This window comes from Electrona antarctica, assembly GCF_951216825.1.
Source record: "Electrona antarctica genome assembly, chromosome: 18".
Classification (NCBI taxonomy): domain Eukaryota; kingdom Metazoa; phylum Chordata; class Actinopteri; order Myctophiformes; family Myctophidae; genus Electrona; species Electrona antarctica.
In genome coordinates, this window is record NC_136799.1 from 28,937,815 (window position 1) to 28,962,001 (window position 24,187).

The 24,187-nt window shown below is 44.6% G+C and overlaps 1 protein-coding gene across 1 annotated transcript in view; it reads left to right on the forward strand.

Moving 5' to 3' along the window:
* The window catches only part of msrab (methionine sulfoxide reductase Ab), a 49,798-nt gene extending 39,399 nt beyond the window's left edge, over window positions 1–10,399 (forward strand). Inside the window, exon 6 of the mRNA XM_079527894.1 lies at window positions 8,629–10,399. Within this exon, the coding sequence (XP_079384020.1) occupies window positions 8,629–8,802 (174 nt within the window). The 3' untranslated portion in view covers window positions 8,803–10,399. The remainder of the gene's footprint in view (window positions 1–8,628) is intronic.
* The last annotated feature ends 13,788 nt before the right edge of the window (window positions 10,400–24,187 follow it).

The window sequence follows — 24,187 nt, forward strand, 5'->3', positions numbered from 1 at the left end:
TGTTCCACAGTGTCGAGTGTATGGAATGTATCCTCGAAATGAGTAATGACTCATTGATGTTTGATGTTATTGTTTCATCATTCACATTTTGCGGAGAAATACACAGAAGACATAGGGTAATTTCCCCACACTAATATTGATTGGACAATGGGATTTAGGTTGAAAATATTAAATTTGTTGTACATATTTTAAGGGAGGACAGGTGGCACACCGGCTGAAGTTGAGGGAGGGAGAGCAGAGACAACACAGACAAGCACAGGAATCAACATCGGAATCGAACCGGAGACGTTGCAATGAAGTGGTCGACCTTCTTCCTGTCTGAGGCCCTGCTTTAGTGCCTGCTGTCAAAGCAAAAGATAACCTGGAACCGTCTTCACTCGTATCCTCATTTGATAGCTCCATCTTTTATTTTAATATGAATAATACCGTTTGATGTGATGTGAAACGTGTGCAGGGCGGATCTGGTGGCCATGTGATGCAGATATCTCCCGCTCCCCAAAAACTGCATTGGCAATGATCAAATGGTATAGGCGGCACACGATGGGGAATTATACTCTTCAGTCGAGATGCTCGGCAGTTGAATGAGGCACTTGAGCGCCGATCAGCGAGAAAAACGGGTTTGTGGAGGTTTGAAAAAGCAATGGGAAGCCTTATGTTCGCCGCCACCGTTGTGTGCTCTGCGGTTGAAAACGTTTTAAGTCTGATTTATATACTCAGTCACGCGCCAAAATAGCTGATCTACAAGCTCACGACGTAAGCTTTGATCTGCTATTTTCGGCACACAACTCTGTCACACCATGTACTGTAGTATGAATTAGGCGATGGACTTGCTTGCCGTGGCTTTTGTAACCTACACAGCACTGATCTGAGATCTTGGTCGTCTGCCTTGTGAAATATAGGAGGGCACGCCGCTTTTGCTCACAGACAGACAGATGCATGCATGCGTCCCCTCTCTCTCTCTCTCTCTCTCTCTCTCTCTCTCTCTCTCAAAATGTACGCACACGGAGGCTTCCTCTCACAAAATGTAGGAGTGCTCGCTGAAGATTAGAGCTGAGCTAAAATGGATGCCTGACCCACACAGAGAGAGAGAGAGAGAGAGGGATGAACAGAGCATGATGGCGTCGCAGAAAGCGCCCATCTCCGTTATTCTAACTTTTCGTGTTATCTCGTAAATGAACCCCCTGCTTGATCTCACCACAGCGTCACACAGAAGCATCAAGAGTAGCAGATTTGCAAGGTCAAAATGCCCTTCGGTCTTGTCCATCTGCTACTTCTGATTTTTTGATTTTGAAAAAAGAAAAGTTTTGGACATGTGAGGTTTCCACCCAATAGAGGCCATATGAAAGACCCTTCGTCGTGTTCACAGACACCACACACACACACACACACACACACACTCAGACATAGGTTTGTGCATGAATGTTTTACGTATGCGTCTTGTGGTGCTGTTCACATAGGAGAACATACAGCGTAACGTAGCCTAGTTCTTTCCTCTTTAGACCATCCCCCCACTGTCTCTTTCAGTAACTACTTCAGCATCTTTCTATTTCTATTTCTCTGTCTTTCTCCTCGCTTTCTCTCTCTCGTGTTTCTTCCTTTCCCATCATTCTCTCTTTTTCTCCTTCCTCCCATCCGCCACAGCTCACTCGCCCTCCCCTTCCTCGTCTCCCTCTCCTTCAGTGTCTTTCTCTTCCATCTTTGTCCCTCTCTCTGACTCCATCTCTCCCTGATTCTCTGTCTTTTTATCTCTCGCACCCCCACCCCCCCTCTCTCTCTCTCCCTCTCCATCCCTCTGTCTCCCCGAGGTCAATGAGGACGAGTGCAGCATCAAGGATTAGTGGAAGAGGAATCATGTCTTTGTCCCATGTTTCCATGTTTTGTAGTCCTTGCTTTAGCTTATATTATGATTCCACCTCAAACACAGTCAAATCCTCAAAATGTATGATTCCACGTCAAACACAGTCAAATCCTCAAAATGTATGATTCCACCTCAAACACAGTCAAATCCTCAAAATGTATGATTCCACCTCAAACACAGTCAAATCCTCAAAATGTTAACATCTACAAGCAGACAAGCACACAAGTCGTCAGCAATGCAGATTGTAGTGAGATTGGGGATTTTCGATTTTCGACAAAGTATATAGGGATTAATTAACACCTTTGACTGTGTACCTTTGACATGTACCAATAACAGAGCAGCTGGTCAGGCTTTAGAACATGGGAAGCATATAATGTAGAGTGTAAGTATTGCTAGATGGAGGCTTCAGTAGAAACATGTCATGTACGCGTGGGGGAAGTGAGACACAGATGATCATGGACGGCAAGAGAAAAAGGAGACGAGGAGAGAGAGAAAGGGAGAGAGATAGTTGCAGTAAGCATACATATAGACAGAATGTGACTACGGAATGATTACATAAATGACCTGGATTGAGGTCACATCTCTCTTCAAATGATCTGCAAGCGTGAGTCACTTAGTGTCACACGGCACTCCGGGTCTGTCTGTCTGTCTGTCTGTCTGTCTGTCTGTCTGTATCTCTCTGTCTTTCCCCTCTCTTCTCTTTCTCTCTCCACAGCTCTGTTAGCCAGGCCTTCGAGGGGCAGAACACAATGAGAGTGAGAGAGAGAGGAGAGAGAAATAAAAACGAGGGAGGTGAGACAGGGATGGAGGAGAGAGCACATTTTTATCTCTACTCCTTCTCCTCTTCTCTCTCCCCATCCTCATCATCCTCATCCTCGCTCTGGGTGTCCTATTTGTGTCCCGGGGCTGCCTCTCTCTCTCTCTCTCTCTCTCTCTCTCTCTGAAGAGGGGGTGGGGTGCTTCTCTCGCTTGGCTGGAGAACAGGGAGCAGTGTAGCACGATGTGGCGGTCGGTGGTCACATGGGGGAGAGAGAGAGTCAGAGAGAGAGAGAGAGAGAGAGAGATGTGGCCGCTCAGCCATGTCTTTGACAGGAGAGTCTTTCCGACAGGCGTGAAGAAAGGAAGGGCTGACTGGGCTGGGTGAGCTCAGCCCTGGACACACACATGCACGCGCGCAAACACGCACAACACGCACACACACACACACATGCACGCACACACACCTCAACTAATGTGTCTTTTATTCAAAATTCTCCATCTGAATCTCCATCACTTGGTACGCTCGTGCACAAAAAGGTACGCATGCAAACATGCAAAGAAGCACACATTCATGCACGCATGCGTGATCGCACACACACACACACACACACACACACACACACACACACACACCTATATACATTCACCCTGTCGTGTCCAACCATCATACCCTACCATCACCAGCATTAAAAAGGCTTGGTTCAGACCTCCAGTTAGGCTCTTGTGCTCGCCCTCCCTCATTCACACTGTAATTTGCTTTCCTTTCTTTCTCACATCTCCTGTCCTTATATTGGTCTCTCTTTCTCTCTCTCTCTCTCTCTCTCTCTCACTCTCTTTCAGTCTGTCGTTTCCCGTCCCTCCATTCCTCCGCTGCTGCAGTGCAAAACGTCGAGCCGCACAGGGTTATACACGCTGGCGTGACGCTGTGCATTCTGATTTATCAATCTAAAATGGCCGCCGTGTTGTGACTGCTATAGAGGGCTGGATAGAGGAGGGTGGCTAGATGGGATGGGGGTGGTGGTTGGGGTGGGGGGGGGGGGGGGGAGACCAGACCTTCTCTTCTCGGACGTGCTCTTCTCGGAGGAAGCATCCCGTGCCCCGGAGGGGTTTAGCTACTACCGTGGTTTGGGTGGTGATGACTGCTTAATTAGGCCACGATGTTCCAACGCTATATGCACGCTCATGACGGCCGGTTTGGGAAGAACGGTGCTTTGGCGGGGTGGGGGTGGGTTAGGGCTCCTTCCTTGCTACTCAAACGAGGCTATATACTACGTGTCGTGCGTGGGATATATATATATATATATATATGTGTCGTTGGGTGTTGTTAAAAAGGCATTGCTCGGAGCCTGAGATTTGTGGACGGAGAGACCTTGCTGCAATCCTGTCACTGTAGTACAGGTCAGTGAGGACGGCGAGGTCAGATGCTGCCTCAGCCTCTCTGTGGGGGCCGGCGTGTGGCGCTGATTTACTGACTGCCTTGCATCACCTCAGGCACACACAGTGCAGCACAGCAAATACCACACTGCCTCCTTGTGGACACAGGTGTTCACTGCACTGATACTGTTCGGCCCTTCGCTTTTTTTTACATTTCCTCCAAACACGTTTATTAGTGGCTAGAGTTTCCACACACACACATGGAAACGTGCTTTGGGCTGCACCTTGGCATGGCCTAAAAAAAGAAAGTGGCTTAGTTACATCATGGAGAGCTATAATTTACACAAAAAGCTTAATTTTTTTTAGTTAAATATTATCCGCTCCAGTGCGCTCCATAAAGCTTAATTTTTTTAGTTAAATATTATCCGCTCCAGTGCACAGACTGCACACAGTAAAATGTTAATTTATATATTTGTAACTTACACTACCAGGGTCAAATTAACCACAAAGATTTTACGATGCACACATTTGTTCTACCACATGCAATATGGAAGTGGTTAGAATGACCGTCTAGATTAGAACCTGTGATCTCCGGGTCAAAGCCTCGCTTTTCTACGTAATTTCAGCGTTACAGTGGCGCTCGAAGGCGTGTAACCAGGCTAGTGCAACGCAGAGCTTCCTGTCCTGTCTGTCGGTTTGGTTAATTTTGATAGCATGCCTGTCACTGGTATTATCTATCCTGGTCATTAGCAGAACGGCAGCGAATTAAACATTCTACAGACTTGGCCAAATTTCAGGGGTTTTGTGGGCGGCAGACCAGCAGTGGCTCAGGAGGTAGAGTGGCCGCGTGTGGTCAGAACAGACAACTACATAAATGCCATTTACCACTGTGTGTGTTATCCTGCTATTTAATGAGGACAAAGCGACACCTCTTGAAACACCTTTCCTATCCTTGCAGCAGTCCATTACAAAGACATAAGCCAGTGGGGCAGACGTGTGAAAAAGGGCTGAGCCTGTGCAGCTCCTTATATCATACTGAACCCTGTCACGTCAACGCCTCCACAAAATGAACTCCTTTAGTCTTATAACACGCTTCTGCTTCAAGTTGCTTGTCACCAGTGGCGGAAAAAGTACTCCCAGTTTTTTGCTTTAGTAAAAGTAGAAGTACTGCACTGTAGAAGTACTCTGTTACAAGTAAAAGTCCGGTTTTAAAATGTACTTATGAGTAAAAGTACAAAAGTATTGGCATCAAAATTAATTTAAGTACCAAAAGCAAAATTACTCACTATGTAGTATGTAGCATGTACCGTTTCAAGTTTTCAAATGTATAAAAAATCTTTTGAAAATAGCAGATCTACAAGCTGACAATGCGTCGCATTGTGAGCTTGTAGATCGACTATTTTCAAATGGCCGAAATGTACAGTATATATAGGGCCGCAGTGGTTAATGTATGTTTAAAAAGTAAAAGTACAATATTTGGATCTGAGATGTAGAGTAGAAGTAAATGTATTGGAAATTGGAAATAGTAGTATTAGTAGAAATACCTCAAAATTGTACTTAAGTACAGTACTTGTCCAAGTAAATGTACTTAGATATGTTCCACCACTGCTTGTCACATGACAAGTTTACACCAGGTATAAAGAAATCTGTGAAATTCTTTAGTGCAAGCTTCCCACCAATTATGTTAACCACTTAAACCCTATACTTAGTTGACTGTATTCCCAAGGGCTCTACGCTAGGCGCCCTCCTGTTTTCGCTCTACACTTAGCCGAACATAGCCAATCTACAAACTCTGAACGCGTCATGTTGCGGGCTGGAGGATCTGCTAATTGTGCTGACTGTTAGCCCCAGAATAGGGTTGCAATAGGGTTGTTGAACATATACTGCATGACAGTGGTTTATGCTACATGCAAGATACTTGTGGCGATGCCCGCAGACGCGCTGAACGAGTTGTTTTGTCAAATCTCAGGGGTGTTAATCCAGAAAGACCCGAATGCTGAGCTCCTTGTCTTGTTAGCGAATACCACTCTGCTCAGCAGGAACAATATACCTTTGATGCACCCTGGTGTGTGTGTGTGTGTGCGTGTGTGCGTGCGTGTGTGCGTGCGTCTTTTTTGTGTGTGTATGATTTAACTTTCCCCTCTAAGTACTTGGAACGTGTAGCAGAGAAGGGGTTCTCAAAGAACAAGGGACGACACGCTTTCATGCGTTGTCCCACAGAGAAAGGCACAGAGGCGAGCAGCACTAGAAGCACAAACAAAAAGGTGTTCCTTTCTTTTGTCAGCCAGTCACGCTGTTTTGTAGTCGAGGAGTTGACACTACGTGCATACTGTATTATCAGGAGGCATCAATAGTTCGCGCCAACTAAAGTGCAGTATGGAAGTCATTTAGCGCCAATTTACTGCAGTTTTTCCTCAAACTTTTTTATTTCAAGGACCCCCAGTTTATTTGCATTAGGGCCATTTATGCACTCTCTGAGTTACAGACTTGCTGGTCCATTTGGTTTCCAACTATCAATCATTTAGCTGGGGACCATGTCCTAGAACCCCTTCGAAGGACCCCTCGGGGTCCCCGGGCCCCACGTTGAGACCCACTGATATAATACATTCCGTGTTTAAAATGTACACGTATGGAGTGTGCACACTACAAAGACTGCCTAATAGACCCTTTTCACAGCAGACATTTTGACTGGTAAACACACTTAATTGTAGGGTTTTTTCCATTTAGGTGTCATTGTGCCAGCATGGACAGCTCTTGTACACTTAACTTCATGCTGGCATATACAGTGTCGGTAACACCCTTGAATATCTTCAAACCTAAAAATAACCCACAATTAAGTGCCTGTCAACAGTTGGAACCAGTAAATCGGTGTGCCCAGCTATTTGCAGCTTCAGAGCCCATTTCAAGGTGACATAGGTCTCCATCTTGATTGTGCAGATAGCATAGCATGATAGCATCTAACAAAAACTTCTGCACGAGGATCGCCAAACACCTGAGGCATGATATCTTCTAACGCGAGTAGCGACGGGACCGCGATGGGCTGTCAAAAACACAATCTTTGATTAGAATTAGATTTGGGCCAATCTCATTTTGGGAACATAATTAATTAAAAGGACGGAGATCTGCGTTCTGGGCAATAAAGGTGTTAACCTTCCGCTGCATTTACCTGTCTACCGTGAAAAATGGGTATATTAAATATATGCCTTGAAGTCAAAAAGGGTAGTTGCAATTAAGCTAACAAGGCTGTAAATTAAATAATAATATAAAGAAATCTTACTTTACTTTGCACTTGATTTTTTTCAATTTAAAATACAGTAAAACAGTTCTACTGTCAAATTGTCATTCTTTTTAAACACAATGTCAGCATGCAGAATTTTTAAGCTTTCCATTCCAAATATAATCCCATTGAACTCACAGAACCCCAGACCAGACACACAAAGCCATTTGACTTTGTGTGTTTTTATTTAATTTGTATTAAAAAATAAATTGAATCAATCAATCAGGAAATTACCACACTGTAAATGGACATACAGTACAGTAACAGTTCTGAAATGTTCAGTGCAGGACTTTGCAAAACATATTCTGTCCAATCATCACGCAAATCGGTACAGTATGTCTTCTGTACACTAGTCATGTGATCAATGCGTATCTGTCAATGTTTCATATTCCCTCCTGTTTGGCTTCCAAAGTTTATGGGAGTGGCCTGTTTTACACGAAATGCCACAAATAATGAATGCAGGACCCCGTTGCCATGAAGCTTTGCACGCACAGTCCCACTAGGCCAAGATGGAATGCCACCATGCATTTTTCAAATCGGCCTCATGGTGGTGCAGTGTGTTACTAACCTCGCCACCAGGCTTTCCACCTCGGAGGAAAGCCTGGTCTGTGTTCCAAAATCGCTGTGTGAACCGGTCTGGAGCGGATGGTAAAATACGTCATGTTGTAGTCTGATTTGTAGTCATCAGGCAGGAAACCACAAGGCGGAATATGAAAGTATCCATTCATAGTTCTGATTCCGCCTTGTGGATCATTGACTACAACATGACGAAAGTTACCATCTGCTTTTGCCTGGATCATAAACACGAAATGGAATGCTGCCCAGGCTACAATAGCCCAAAGACGAAAAACCATTTAAGTCCATCATTTATTATGACCCCTCCCCCAAAAGCCCCATCTGTACTGACCCCTTATCCATAATTTATAAATGATGGATAATTAATTAGTATGGACTTAAATGGTTCTTTGTCTCATTATGTTTTGGCCTATAACTCTTGAACCATGCCGTACAATTACCTACAATTCCCTGGATTTCTTAGGTCAGACTCATTACTCTTCATACAGAATTTGGGTCAGATAAAAAATTCTGACATTTTAATACTAATACTAATACAGATTTTGCCCCAAACTCACACAAATTGATACAGTACATATCATTTCTGGGGTCATGAGATCAAGATGTATCAGGAAGATTCTACAGATCTCATTCCATTTGGCTATGACTGCCTTCCAAAGTGTTCAGGCCCCTGGGTGGGTACTGGGTAGGCAACCGACCTGGCAGAGACCTGTGCTCAGGGGAGCACACCTTTCTTGTTAAACTCTGTTGTGATGTGTGTTTGTATTTTTACTTCTCCACCCAGGAGCTGACCAAGAATGGCTATGGTACCGTCACCACAGAGATCAAGGAAGAGCAGGTATTTTACTATGCCGAGGATTATCACCAGCAGTACTTGAAGAAGGTACCCAAAGGCTACTGTGGGCTCAAGGGCACAGGAGTGTCCTGCTCCATTGGAGCGGACAAGGACGAACTGTGAGAGACCTTTTTACTAGGTTTGGGATTGCTACCTACCGCACATTTATGCAACTAATCTATACCATCGAATTATGATAACGTATGGTACCAGACAGTTTGACTGCTCATCACGACATTCCAGACTTTTGTTTTTATTTCAAAACAGAAATCAAACAAATATAAATGCAATAAACCAAAAATACATAACAAAAACAGAGACAATAAAAGAAATCCAAAGGAAAACAGAAAAACAGCTTGACATAAACTTAAAAAATACAGCATTTTTTTGTAAGGCAAGGCAGGTAAGAGCAGGAGACATGACTCACAGTATACAGCAGATATATAACATTAATTGTCACAAGCCCGGCCTGCATCCAGCCCTTGCTCGCACCCCGAGGAGACAGAAGCCCCGGTGACCCCCAGCCCGCCACCAAGTGACTGGCCAGAGGCCCCCGGACCCCCAGCCCACGACTGGCTACAAACCAGGCATTCCCGACTTTTTTGATAAAGACCTACTTCCCTGCTCATCACGACATTCCCGACTTTTGTTTTCATTGTTTAATTCGCTGTTTTTGATAACTTTTAAGCGATACATGGTTTCCATCAGACCCAGTAGAATACGTCATGCGTTTGGATTACGTGACCGGAAGAAAATCATTCACACTGTCTTCCTAGGGTTGATGGGAAATTGAGGCGCAATGCAAAGTCAATGAGGGGCTGTGGCGGCGCGCGTGTCTCCCAGTTCCCCGCTGCTGCTGCTGTTGTTGTTGGGACAGTGGAATATTTTTGGACATTATTACACACGATTGGAATATATTCATGCAGATTTTTGTGAAACGGACCTACATTAGCACCCGGGTGATTCTTCAAAGGTTAGTGAATTGCTCAGCAGTGAAGCTTATTTCACGATTTCAATTCTCCGCAGTTAACGTGGTAATGTAGCATATAATTAAGATCTATCATCTCAAGTTATCTTGAAATTGCTTATCCAGCAGTCAAAAGTATACATTTTCACTTTATAAGATCGAAGAATACACAAAGTTTTACATCCATCCATCACTGAACCGATTTGGATGAATTTGACATTTTAATACATTTTATTGATGTGAAATACTACTCAGGAAAGCACTTACTCCTGATACACATTTGGCATTTCTCTCAATGTCCTTTAACTGTTAGCTATTTTTGTATCGTAGGAGGCGAGACGTTAGGGAGCGCTTGTTTTCTGGACCACGACGGAGGCGCAGCGTATTACGCGAACTTGAGCCACGAGAGGCACCACGAGCAAGTTGCCATGCCGAACGTTGCTAAGTTTGCTTGAGCCGACTCGGCGCCGTACGAGTTACAGTATGTTCCGTAAATCCATTTGTTAATAATAATACATTTTATTTGTATTGCAAGGATTCCCAGAGTGCTATTCCCATAACCAATCATAAAAGGTTGAAAGCAGGGTTAAAAAAACTAAAAACAAAAGTCAAGCACAAAAAGGACATTGTTGAGATCGGTCACACAACACAAAAAGGCCTTCGGAAATAAAAAATCCTAATTAGTTGTGGGTGTGTTTCATTTGAGGTGTTTCTGCCCGTGCTGGCACACAGTAACACTGCTAAATGAACACATTGGCCCTCATTTATCAACCGTGCGTACGCCAAAATATGGGTGTACGCCGAAATTACCGCAATTTTCGGCATTTACCATTTGCGCCAACGTTTGATTTTGAACTTGAGCCAGGACAAAACTCACGTCTGGTCGGGAGCTGTCGTACGCTTTGTCCTCACCTGTTTTTCTGTCGTAGAACAGCGGAGCAGCATTGTCTGAAGTGCTGACACGCTGTCACAGGCATCTAAACATATGTTTTCACTCCTAAAATGTTAATATAAAACTGTATGTATATACATGTAAAAAGAAAAAGAAAAAGAGAGATTTCCAACTTTACAAGTAATTAAAATCGCGCAATTAAAAACAATATAACATGTTTACAATGTATTAGTTTGTGCTTAATCAAACAGTGCTTTACTGGCCTTGTTATGCGAGCGCACTTGTGAGATGATTTGGGAGCGCATCGCATGCGGCATGAGCGTGACATCAGATGCCTATAGAATCACTGTGATATTATTTAAAAAAAAAAGGCACATGGACTGCACGCCTTTATTTCCAAGTGACAATGACAATCATACAGCTTGCCTATTTGCAATTGTAGCAGGATATAGGCGTAAGGGGCTTAATCATTCACCATTTAAATAAGCGCTTTGACAGTTCAGATAAAAGCGAGATCATTTTCGGGGGTCGGGAGGCGTGCGTCGCCAGCCCAGGCCAGCACATACCGGCACACATGCAAACCTTCATCCATATGTTTATGATTCGTTCATCAATGATCAAATCACTCCATAAACGTTGATTATGACTGCCTTGACGACATGGTAGCCTATCTCTCATGCAGGCATCACTGACTCACCCACAGGACTTATCACAGCAGTGCGCAGTCTCACTGATCGCCTTCGCCGTGCACTGCGCACGAATGGGTAAAATTATTATAGGCCTACAAACGTATTCCATTCATGGCGATGCGATGTGTCATGTAGCCTTGAGGTGCGTGCGTGCGTGCGTGGACATGACAGAAAGGCAAGCGAGGTGAGAGGGAAACAGGTGAGAGGGAATTATTTAATTCATGCAGGTGTTCGTTCTTTATTTATTTAAGATACAACACACCAGTTAGTTGGGCTTGCAAGTTGTGTGTGTGTGTGTGTGTGTGTGTGTGTGTGTATGAGAGAGGGGGGTGAGGCGGGCAGTACGTTTTTCCTGTATCCATGGTTTCCAGGTCGTATTGCAGTTGTTCATGTCGCAAAAACGAGGGCGAGGCTTGATTTCATAGGGCGTGCCAGATAGATTTCAGCCGTCACATTTATAAACGTCCGAACGAAATTAAGGAAGAAACAGCTGTCTGCGATCACTTTGTAAATGCCGACCCGACGTGGGTGTACTACGAATCCTACACTCGAATTTGGGGCAGATTTTACACTCGATTGATAAATGAGGGCCATTGTCTGCACTAAGAGAACCTGCAACACTGTCAAATATCCACAAGGTGGCAATAAAAAGCAAATAACCCTAATAGGACAGTCCAATAATCTCTTAGCTACCCTGCATAAACATTTACATTTTAAAATGTATTCCCAAATGATTTGTCTCAGAGTTTCTGCATCACAAGCCACCACTTCATCTGTTTAGCTGCCTTTTTGTTCCTGCATTACTGATAGAGCTCAGATCTTCTCCTAATAACATTTTCTCCATATTTCAGTGGCATTTTCTACTACATATTGTACTACTGTGGGATTACAGATCTATTTGACTATTTTGTTAAGAGCAAAATAAACTACTCGATCAATATGATTCTTTTAATAAACATTTTATACGATTTTGTTACAGAACAAAAATGATTAAATGTAATACAATGTATATCAACAAATACTTGTCTGTGTCTGTGTGTGTGTGTGTGTGTGTGTGTGTGTGTGTGTGTGTGTGTGTGTGTGTGTGTGTGTGTGTGTGTGTGTGTGTGTGTGTGTGTGTGTGTGTGTGTGTGTGTGTGTGTGTGTGTCATTAAAACATATGCACACAGACTGAAGACTCCATATAACACAGAGAAATATTATATATATATTAATATAATGTATAGAGCATACAGTAATATTCTCAATGTTACTGTAACCATTGTTACAGGTCCATTTGGTTACATTTGTTTATTTTATTTTGAATTATAAAACATAGCAAAAAATAAATCAAGATCCACAAGCTCACAACACATTGTGACGTGACACACCATGAGCATGTAGATCAGCTTTTTTTTCGAGACACAATATTCAGGCCTTAAGTGGTTAACGCTTAACCTGACTCCGCCAGATGGTGGCGGTATTGATTCACAAGTTCACAACACGGCCTTCATCTGGGATCACTCGCAGAGTAGCCTCGGAAACCCAGACGTTTTACTCGCAGAGTAGCGATGAAACGAGCCCGGCCGCAGCTCGGACCAATCAGCGGCGGCTACGGGCGGGATCTGCCAATCACCTGTCAAGTGGCTTGAAAAAGAAGGCCCCGCCTTCTTCAGCGATTGGGCGACAGTGATTCCAGACGGAAGTCGGTTGTGAAACATGGCGTCTTCCATCTGGCGGGGTCAGGTTCGTTAACACTGTTATAGCACACTCTTACTCACTTTCCTTTATTATAGCTCCCCAACCCATAATTATAAAATGAAGACATATTATATATCACCTAATTACACATATGTGTAAGTTGACATGCAGAGGGAGTACGGTACGGCCTGCATGGCGGAGCTAGATCAGCCTACGTGTGATAATGTACAAAAACACACTCATGGTTACACTTCTGAATGCAGGGAAACACAATCTAGAAAAAGCTTTCTGGTCGACCGCAGTCTGATTTCACCCTGCTCTCTCTCTCTCTCTCTCTCTCTCTCTCTCTCTCTCTCTCTCTCTCTCTCTCTCTCTCTCTCTCTCTCTCTGTGTGTGTGTATGTGTCACATCCTGACACCTGTGTGTAGGTGTGGACCCAGGCAGGCACAGGTGCAGGTGCAACCTCTCAGGGCCTATTTTAGTATTGGACCAGATATTTTTGCATGTGACTGCATGCAGCAAGCCGTGTGTGTGTGTGTGTGTGTGTGTGTGTGTGTGTGTGTGTGTGTGTGTGTGTGTGTGTGTGTGTGTGTGTGTGTGTGTGTGTGTGTGTGTGTGTGTGTGTGTGTGTGTGTGTGTGTGTGTGTGTGTGTGTGTGTGTGTGTGTGTGTGTGTGTGTGTGTGTGTGTGTGTGTGTGTGTGTCTCAGGGCATATGAAAACTGGCTTGATCCTATACAGCGTGTGGTTGGAGCGAGCTAGCTGTTTTTCAGCATTTCTGCAGTATTGTGTTTGTGTATTATAGTGCGTGCGCATGTGTGTGTGTGTGCGTGCATGTGGCCGTGTGCGTGTGTGAGAGATAACCTTTCAATAAAGTACGTTTTTTAGATCTTAATTTCCTCAGCTTTGAAGTGGTGATAGCACAGGGAAGATCTAATTCCTCTGTGAAATCTATATTTGCACATCTGTCAAAACATCTGCGTCTGGCTCGAGATTGCCCCCCCCCCCCTCAACCTACTTGTGATTCTCTGTATCAGTAGCCACATGACAGAGATGCTCTTATCATAAATATGAGGTTATGGGCCCCCGTTGCAGATCAAAAAGAGACTGAGATTAGCCGCGGAAAATCAGTTTAAGGGAGACGTACGCCGGAAAGTGAGCTGCTTGAGTTAGCTTTATAACATTACCTACTTGTAGGTAATGTTGTTTGTGTATTTACTTATTTATTTATTTATTTAAAGATCTTATGAAACTCCCCCCTGTCAGGTGATAAGAAGCGGCCTGTTCATTCCTCATGCATTGAAGGAAGCAGGAGCTCAGTCCGGGACTTTCCCCATGGGTTGGTTTGGTTGGCAGAGGGAGAGTAGCGCCCGGGATTACACCTTATAGGGTTAGGGTTGGTTTGGTTGGCAGAGGGAGAGTAGCGCCCGGGATTACACCTTATAGTTGGTTTGGTTGGCAGAGGGAGAGTAGCGCCCGGGATTACACCTTATAGTTGGTTTGGTTGGCAGAGGGAGAGTAGCGCCCGGGATTACACCTTATAGTTGGTTTGGTTGGCAGAGGGAGAGTAGCGCCCGGGATTACACCTTATAGTTGGTTTGGTTGGCAGAGGGAGAGTAGCGCCCGGGATTACACCTTATAGTTGGTTTGGTTGGCAGAGGGAGAGTAGCGCCTGGGATTACACCTTATAGTTGGTTTGGTTGGCAGAGGGAGAGTAGCGCCTGGGATTACACCTTATAGTTGGTTTGGTTGGCAGAGGGAGAGTAGCGCCCGGGATTACACCTTATAGTTGGTTTGGTTGGCAGAGGGAGAGTAGCGCCTGGGATTACACCTATAGGCAATTGGCACCGCATGACGAATGGGTTACAAAATCGTGGGATAAAAATGTATACAAATAAAATAAAATCCCTCAGTGTTAATATATCCATTTGTAACTCTGAGAGGGTACCCAAATGTCATTTGGTTACATTTGCGTACTCCTGTCGGGGCTAAAACGAGCCCGGAGGATTTGACTGTGTAATATTTGTGAGGGATTAAAGCGGGGCATGGAAATGCATGGTACATACTGTACACACACGGAGGCAGGGGAGGACAGGAACCAGGCTGTGTGTGCCCTTCAGACAGAGCCTATTGTCTGCAGATGGGCCTTTAATGACCCCACAGCTGGCCACAAAGAGCATACCGCTGTAAACGCCTGATTTAGAATGCGCCGTGCGGCGGTGTCGCTTGCCGACAAAAGCAGATCTCTGCGAGCTCGGCTCTTGTCAGCAAGTGAAAAACCTTTGTGCAAGGGAGTATGGATCAGGAATTACGCTTAACCGCTTGAACCCGATCACATTTGGCAAAATATAGCAGATGTACACGTTGTGAGCTCGGCTATTTTTGCCTATTTCGTGTAGAAACAGGAGGGGGTAGAGTCCTTGGGAATCCGGCCAACGAAAGTACAGTATAGGGTTAATGTGTTTATGGTCTTTACATACCAGGGGAGTGATGACAATGTGAGGTATTTCCCATCAAATGTTTTGCATTAAAAATTTTCATCTAGTTGATGCCTCATTCGTACAGGTTGATGCCTTTATTTGCTGTGCCGAAACTCAGAAGATTTAATCGCACCACAAAAAAAACCCACCCTGTTGTGTAAGGATCTTTACTCATTGTATGGCTGTCTCCTCATGGTCCATATCGATTGATCGATTGGTTTGGTTTTAGTCAATCAAGATTCAAGACGTTGTTATCTGATTAGTTTTAATACTATGTTCTTAAATTATGAGCAGCACTCTAGATTGAACCTTTCAGCTAACCCATCATTAAAATGTTAATTTACCCCAAATTACCATTGTTGTACACCTGAATAGGTTGGTCTCTCTGCATGGTTGGATAAAGGTTTGTCGATGAAATCGACTAATCAATCAGTGAACAAAGTAATATGGCTATTATTAGTTGACAAATTAATTTCTTTTGTCCAGGACAGTCGTCCTACTGCTGTGTTTACACTCACACACTAAAAGGACAGGGAGCTATACAGTCCAAAGTAATGCATGCACATCCAAAAACACACTCAATGGGTGCAGGATAAAATATACCAAAGTTTATGAGAAATAAGAGCTATCCACATATACCAGTCAGTCGAGATGCTCCCAGTGCAACTTCATTGATAGGTAGTAGGTTCAACACTTCGACTGACTGTTCTTGGTCAGATACATGATCATCTATCATACACATAGAAATAAACAAACATACTGTACTATAGACACAAACAGCTTGCATGACATCATCTCCTTTAGTACTTGACAAAATATGATATTGTAATACAGATTTGTGCAAACTTTTTCTGAAAAATGTCACCTTTTTTATTCTTTAATTAACCCTTATTTAACCAGTAAAAACACATTGAGACAAAGTCTCTTTTTCAAGTAAAGTTCACCTGTAATGACATGCCCCATAAAGTGACTCCAGGTTGTAAGTGCTTAGCGCAGATACTTTTGAATAAAAGAACTATGACAGAGCGGGCTAAGTGAGAAAGATGCTGCTGGTTTACCAGAGGCACTTTCTGCGCCCTCCTCGCCCACACAAGTGTGCTCCCACACACAGTCACACATATGCGCGCACACACACACACACACACACACAGACACACACACACACACACACACACGCACACTCGCGCGCACACACTCACAAACACATACATCCCAACCACTACCGCTACCTCTTGCTCAGTCCTGTACTGCAGCCTAATGCAGAAAGCAGCGCCCACGCAAACACACACGCACGCACGCACGCGCGCACACACACACACACACACTAACAAACCAAAAAGATACCTTGCAGAGACATGCACCCACGCAGATTTCTTGCAGTAACACTACCTATTGTATTCTCTTTTCACAGCTTTATGTTTGTTTTCTGCTTGGCAACTGCAACAGAACTTTTAACGCCTCATTTAACAATTGTATCGGTGTTTAATTTTAGTGACTTTACCTCTTCATGCTTTTATAGCCGGTTCAATACAGTTGGTTGATAATTAATCATGAGAATATGACACCAACACAGCATTGTGTGTGTGTGAAGTGGTCCGAGGCTATATAAAGAGTACAATAGAAGTCAGTGGTGCATTGTGGTGTCACTGTTTCACAGTGCAGCTGGACATCTGCCCCGCTGCTCGTCTTCTTGCACAAATCTTCTCTAGACGTAAGAGATTGCATGCACAAACGTGTGTGTGTGTGTTTCTGTGTGTGTGTGTGTGTGTGTGGGTGTGTGTGTGAGAATGTGTACCAGCAAAATACAGAGCGACAATGAAGCGTGCTTCTCTGCGAGAGTTGCATCTGTTGTGTGTGTGGACGCATTTGTGTGCTCCTAATTGTGTTTTTGTGTGTGTGTGTGTGTGTGTGCGCGCGATTGTGTCGGCCGGGGTGTGAAGCGGCGCTGGGCGTTGCGTGCCGGCCGGGTGTCGCAGATGCCAGATGTGTGTTGGTGGTGTGTGTGTCCCCTGCTGGCCCTCCCTATGACCCCTCCCTCTGGTTCCTGCATGGGCGCAGGGTCTTTAAACGGAGCACCAGCTAGGGCTCCGCGGCAGCGGGACAGCAGTGTCTCTGTGCTTCCCAGAGAAGTGCAGCCTTGTCTGGGCACGTGCATCTGCAGCCCGAGGGGCGAGCCGGGGCAATAAGGACAGTCACGGTGCCCCTACATGCACGGTGGCTTCACCGCACAACTTCTCCAGTGTAGAAGCAGCCAGATGCTATGGCACCATGCACCGTGTACACAGTACACACTAATAGAGTGAGTGCACGTGCACCGTGTACACAGTACACACTAATAGAGTGAGTGCACGGTACACCGTGTACACCAGGGGTGCCCACGCTTTTTTGACTTGAGAGCTACTTTAAAAATGACCAGCTCAACAAGATCTACCCACTGAATACCATTGCTGAAAATAGTCTAAATATGTCATGGAATAGGTAGTGTTTTTTGTATTTAATTTGTAATGCTGCTGACGTTTGTGCATTTAGCAACACTCTTGAAACTATAAGATTGCATCGTGGGTTTGAGCTGAAAGGCTCTTTTTTTTATGTCAATCAATCAAGTAATTTTAATTCAAGTGGCAGATGCAAAAATATATATATATATATTTTGATATTGAAATTAAATATTCTTTAGGGGCATGTCATGCGATCTACCTGCACATCCTTTGTGATCTACTGGTAGATCGCGATCTACCTTTTGGGCACCCCTGGTGTACACAGTACACACTAATAGAGTGAGTGCACGTGTGAGAATAGAGTGAGTTTGTGACGGCCCTACAGTATAACTTAACTGCTTTGAATATGCTATGCAAAAGTTGATAACGAATGGAAAGAATGATGATAGAGCGGAGAGGGCAGATGCAGGGCCTGGCTGACTGAGTGAAAGGCCACGCTAATGCTGCACCTGGGGACCTATGTCCTGTCAGCCTCGCTAGCTAGCAGCAGCCTCTACCACACGACACACAGGAAACCCAGAAATAACTGCTGAGTTCCTTCATCACTCTAACCACTTACTGAGGGTATGTTGTTGACAGATAGACAGAGATGGAGGAGACGGATTAAGTTGAAGGTCAACAGTGCACAGTGCAATGATTGCCAATATTATAAAAGCCCTGTCTGAGCAACTGGGGCTGCTTCTGGTTCATTAAAGGGATAGCGGTTCTTCTAGCCTGGCATGGCCAGATTAATGTCACTGCGTAGATATTGGGCTATGTTTGTTTTGCACTGGCAGACTCGTCTGGTTTCCAGGCTATAGTGGTTCTGCAATCTAGCGTGGGAACAGAACTATCTGTTCTTTAAAGGTGAACAGCGACAGTTGGGCAAATGATGGTAACTGACCACAAAACCGTTGAGCGATGCAGTTATGAAAAGCAAATTCATAAGAGGATAAAGATAATGGGAACTGCTGTTTCTGTTTTGCACAAGGCAGGACCAGCCTTCCCCCCCCCGCCCCGCCCCCCATTATTTTCTTTTCAGAAGTCAAGTCCCCGTCAGAAAGTGCTCCTACAGTATTTTTCTCGGGTCTGCACTTCTAGCGGGCACCCTGTTCCACTTCTCTTATCGCAGCCGCGCTGCCGCAAGCACTCCTTATGCAATAGACATTTCATTGATTGACGTTTTACAGCCACCTGCCGTCACAACACACGGTATGTGTTGCAATTTGATCGGCAATGGTCTTTGTTTTACTCGACATCTCTGGGTTTTATCTCCCTATCCATCTGTGCCTTGAGTCATTGGAACCGAGCACAGGTGGAAGAATGGAGTTGTTGCTCGAACACTTTGAACAGCCAGGGCCTGGAGTGGAACGCTGGAACGAGTTGTTATGCAACCCCCGGGGCTTTCAGGTGGTGATCATGTGCTGATGTGTCACCATTGCAAGGAAAGAGGACACACACACACATGCACAGTTGCACGTGCGCACGCACACACACAGATTTAGTTTGCATTGCAACATGCTTTGCTCTGTGTGTGTCTGTTTGACACAGTCAGTTGGGTTCTGCTAACAATGCAGATTGAATCTGGGTGTGGTCACTTTCCTGATGAGCGTCAGGATGGGAAAAGGTGTGTGTGTGTGTGTGTGTGTGTGTGTGTGTGTGTGTGTGGGGGGGGGGGGGGGGGGTGAGGTGAGGTGCTTGAACTGTGGAAAGAGAAAGTGAAAGATAGAAAATCAAAGAGGGGGAAAGAGCACGAGAGCGATGAAGAAGTGAAGAGAGGAGAAGAGAAGGGGTCGTAGCAGGAGGAGAGAGAGAGAGAGAGAAAAGAGGAGAGGGGAGAAGAGAAGGGGTCGTAGCAGGAGGAGAGAGAGAGAGAGAGAGAGAGAGAGAGAAGAGGAGAGAGGAGAAGAGAAGGGGTCGTAGCAGGAGGAGAGAGAGAGAGAGAGAAAAGAGGAAAGAGGGGAGAAGAGAAGGGGTCGTAGCAGGAGGAGAGAGAGAGAGAGAGAAGAGGAGAGAGGAGAAGAGAAGGGGTCGTAGCAGGAGGAGAGAGAGAGAGAGAAAAGAGGAGAGGGGAGAAGAGAAGGGGTCGTAGCAGGAGGAGAGAGAGAGAGAGAGAAGAGGAGAGAGGAGAAGAGAAGGGGTCGTAGCAGGAGGAGAGAGAGAGAGAGAGAGAGAAGAGGAGAGAGGAGAAGAGAAGGGGTCGTAGCAGGAGGAGAGAGAGAGAGAGAGAAAAGAGGAGAGGGGAGAAGAGAAGGGGTCGTAGCAGGGAGGAGAGAGAGAGAGAGAGAAAAGAGGAGAGGGGAGATGGTGCCGGCTGCACCAGGAGGAAGCTGAGTCTGACGCTCCTCCATGCAGCTGCTCCTAAACACCCACTCTTCCTGTTGGAGTGTGTGTGTGTGTACACACACTGATGTGTTTCCACACGCACACACACACACACGCACACACACACACACACACACACACACACACATACACACACACACACACACACACACATTGAGTATCATACTCTGACCAAAGGTAAAGACAAACTGTACCTGACTGAAATCCTTTATATTCATAATGTAATGTATTGTCATCACTGCAAGATGTATAAGACATTGTAACTTATACCACGGCACCAAAGAAGAATTACCACCTAAATGGAATTCACCATTCAGATTGAACCCCAGCATGCCTATTCTGGAGGGAGCATTCGCCAAAAATAGCAGATCTACAAGCTCATACAACACGTGAGCTTGTAGATTAGCTATTTTTGAGGGATTTGGTGTAGACAGAAATAGGTGGCCCAAGTACAGTGTGCACAACTGAGGTCGAAATCCTTAACCTTTTTGACTCAGGCCTCTTTTCCACCGGGTTGAACCAGTTCCGTTCTTTATTTCCCGCCTAATTTTTAACCAAATTAATTGGTTCAGATCCCGTTCGCAACTGGAACCAAAACAATACCTGAAGGAGCCAGTTGCACCACCTCACACTGAGTTCAAAGTAACTTAGCCTAGTTATAGCTTAAAGGGTTTTTAAGTCAAGCCATTTAATCTATAACTATAGGCTAAATTTGAACTTAGTGTGAGGTGGTACAACTGGCTCCTGAATTGAGAACCAAGGTGGGGAAGAGTAGGGAAACCACCTCCACACCTGCGTGCGTACGTGCGTACATGCGTACATACCGTACAAACTGTATATCTATATATAAAAGGAACGACAGAGAAGAAAATAGATGCGGATGGTAGCAGATTTCTGCTAACCACCATCTTTTCAAAGAAAAAAGGCCTCAGAAAACATCCGCTGCATGGTGGAAACGCTGGCCTGACAGCCAGTGAATGGAAACATTTGAGGTGAAACTGTGGCCACACCGAGGTGTGTGTGTGTGTGTGTGTGTGTGTGTGTGTGTGTGTGTGTGTGTGTGTGTGTGTGTGTGTGTGTGTGTGTGTGTGTGTGTGTGTGTGTGTGTGTGTGTGTGTGTGTGTGTCACACAGTGTGTGCAGATGTGCGCCCCTTTGTATCTGTCAGTGCTGCTGGTACATCCTCTGCGTGTTGCATACGCTGGATGTGGTGTGTATGTGTGTGTGTTAGGTGAGACCTCATTCACTTTCCATCACAATCAAAATGCCAAAGGACTTTCCATCAGCTCTAGCTGTTCTTAGGGTGTCAAACTGATGATCAGCTATTTCTCTGTCTGTTCAGTGTGGTTCTCACGGTGACCCATGTGACACTGGAGAGCACAGTGCAGTTCCACAATACAGTCCAGAACATTAACCTTTACACCTGGGATAGCACCAAAGCTGCCTGGGAAATGGACGGTATGGTATGAAGTTTGGAACGACGGAATTTTACGCAACACAACATTCAGCACTGTTTACAGTGCAATATTCCAAACAAAAAAACGGAATGCCCCAGATGTCATGGTCATATTTTGTATTTTGTTGTTTGTTCGTTGGACTCATATTTCGAATCCCTTTCCTCTCTGTGTAGCAAGGTTTTCCCCACCCTCCACTGCACCCACTTTATGCAACAAAAACCGTTGACCTCATGCCAAATTGATTGGGAAAAAAAGTTCACTCAGTTCTACTGTTGAGAGAAGCTGGACAACAGTAGATGATGATGATGATGTAGATGTATTTGTACTACTTTATGTTAGCAGCAAGAGATCGCTATTGGTAATGGTGGCTCTGTTTTCCGCTTATTTTGGTTGTTTCTTCTTCAGTGTAAAGTGAGAGAATTGGGAAGATTCCAACACTCTGGGCTCGTAGGGGGCAATGGTTTTATGGTTGGTTTTAGGTTGGTTTGGTCTTAGGTTTTATTGTTAAATAAATGAGGCCTGACATTCCTGCCTGAATTAATCATCATCATCATTATTGTGATGGCCACACCAGCAGCCGGTAAAACACGGTGGAAACCTTCCCCTTTTGGTTTATTAGTTTACTTTAGATTACTTTTCAGCACTACATAATACAGACAATTAACTCTACACAGGAGCGATCACATGACAATGACATAGTACTGTTTGTTGCAAGTTTGACAGAATGTTACTGTTACTGATTGGAGTGCACATACTGTACATTTAGTTGACCTTTGTTGTTGTCAAGTTGTTTCATCAGAAGTTATATCATTAGCATTTTAGTTGAGCTACTTTGAGCTACTTTGAGTTATCAGTTCTGAGGAGTGCTGCTGGAGCAGACTGGGGAAAGAGATGAGAGACCAACGGTTTCATATCTGCTTGGATCTTATGGGGGAATTGGACTGCACCTTGTTCCTTCTGCACCGTGGGCAGGGGCATGGGTTTATGATGTATTATATTTCAGTTTTGTTACAAATCTTTTGATAAACTAAAAAGAAAAGAAAAATCACACCTGTGTGAAGTGAGGGGCGCTCTTGTCGTCGTACATCATCCAATCAAAAATGAATATACTTCTTCATGAATTAATTTGTCAACTTATGTTATTATCTTTTAACCATGATACAATGTTTAAAAAAACTCATCTTTTCACCGTGATCATGTAAGATGACTTTTTAGAATACATTTTAGAAAAGCCGATTTGCTCGTCCACATATGACGTAAATTCTCCATTCATTGTCAATGGCATTTAATGTTTGTGTTAGGACAAAATAGCCGATTTGCTCGTCCACATATGACGTAAGTTTTCTTTTCATTGTCAATGGCATTTAATGTTTGTGTTTCCACAAAAAGCCGATTTGTTCAGAAATATCACGTAAATTCTCCTTAAATTGTCAATGGCAAATGTGACGAGAGTTCAAGACAAAAAAGCTGTATATAGGAGGCTAGCGCCCCCCAAAAATAAACTCGGTCCCTGACAGTCCTCATCGACAGTCATCATCATCATCATCATCATCATCATCATCATCATCATCATCATGATCTTTTTCCTCCAGAATAAAATCCTCAGTGTCATCTAATTTAAATCCAATAGTGTACTGTAGGGCCTACAACCAAATGCACCTGGTATCAATTTGTACACACTTTTTCTTTTAATTAAATGAACTCACATGCAGGATTTTACTGTGTTTCTACTTTCTACTACTACCACTCCTCTGGTTGTCTTTCTGCATCTCTCTCTCTCTCTCTCTCTCTCTCTCTCTCTCCGTCTTTTAGCTGTCGTTCTCTCAACGCTGTGCGAGCAGGGTGCTTGACAAGGGAGAGTGTGAGATGTGGTGAGCCGCAGACCAAAATAACTATGGTACTTCTTTTTTTTTTATAAGGACACATGTGCCACCCACCCACGCACAAAGTCACACATGCATGCATAGACGCAGGCATATGCACTGGCGGGCACTCGCATAATACATATACCCCCCCCACCACACACACACACACACACACGCACACACGCATAACTTGCTACACACACTGGCCCTCACACACTGAGGATTCCAGGAGATGGAGGAACATGAATAAGCCAGGGGAGATGCTTTCTTTTGATGCCCAGACAAAGGGCTTGCAACATGGGTCCAGGGAGGATGAGAAGGGCCCTGTGCAGATGCTGGGTGTAATGTCAGCCAGGTCACAGTATCTGATGTATTACAACGAGACGTTCACAGATAAAGATATGTTTTCATTCTTTTTGATCACAGGACATAATGATCAGCTGTGAGATAAATCTCTCTCTCTCTCTCTCTCTCTCTCCTTTCTCTCTCTCTCTCTCTCTCTCTCTCTCTCCTCTCCTCTCCTCTTGCTGACTCCCTCATGACAGCCTCCCTGACAGGCTGGCATAGTGGCATCATTCTAAAACTAGTATTAGGCATTTCCTGCTGCGTCCGTTGGCGGGTGTAGTGTGTGTGTGTGCCCGTGTGTGCGCCTGTCTGT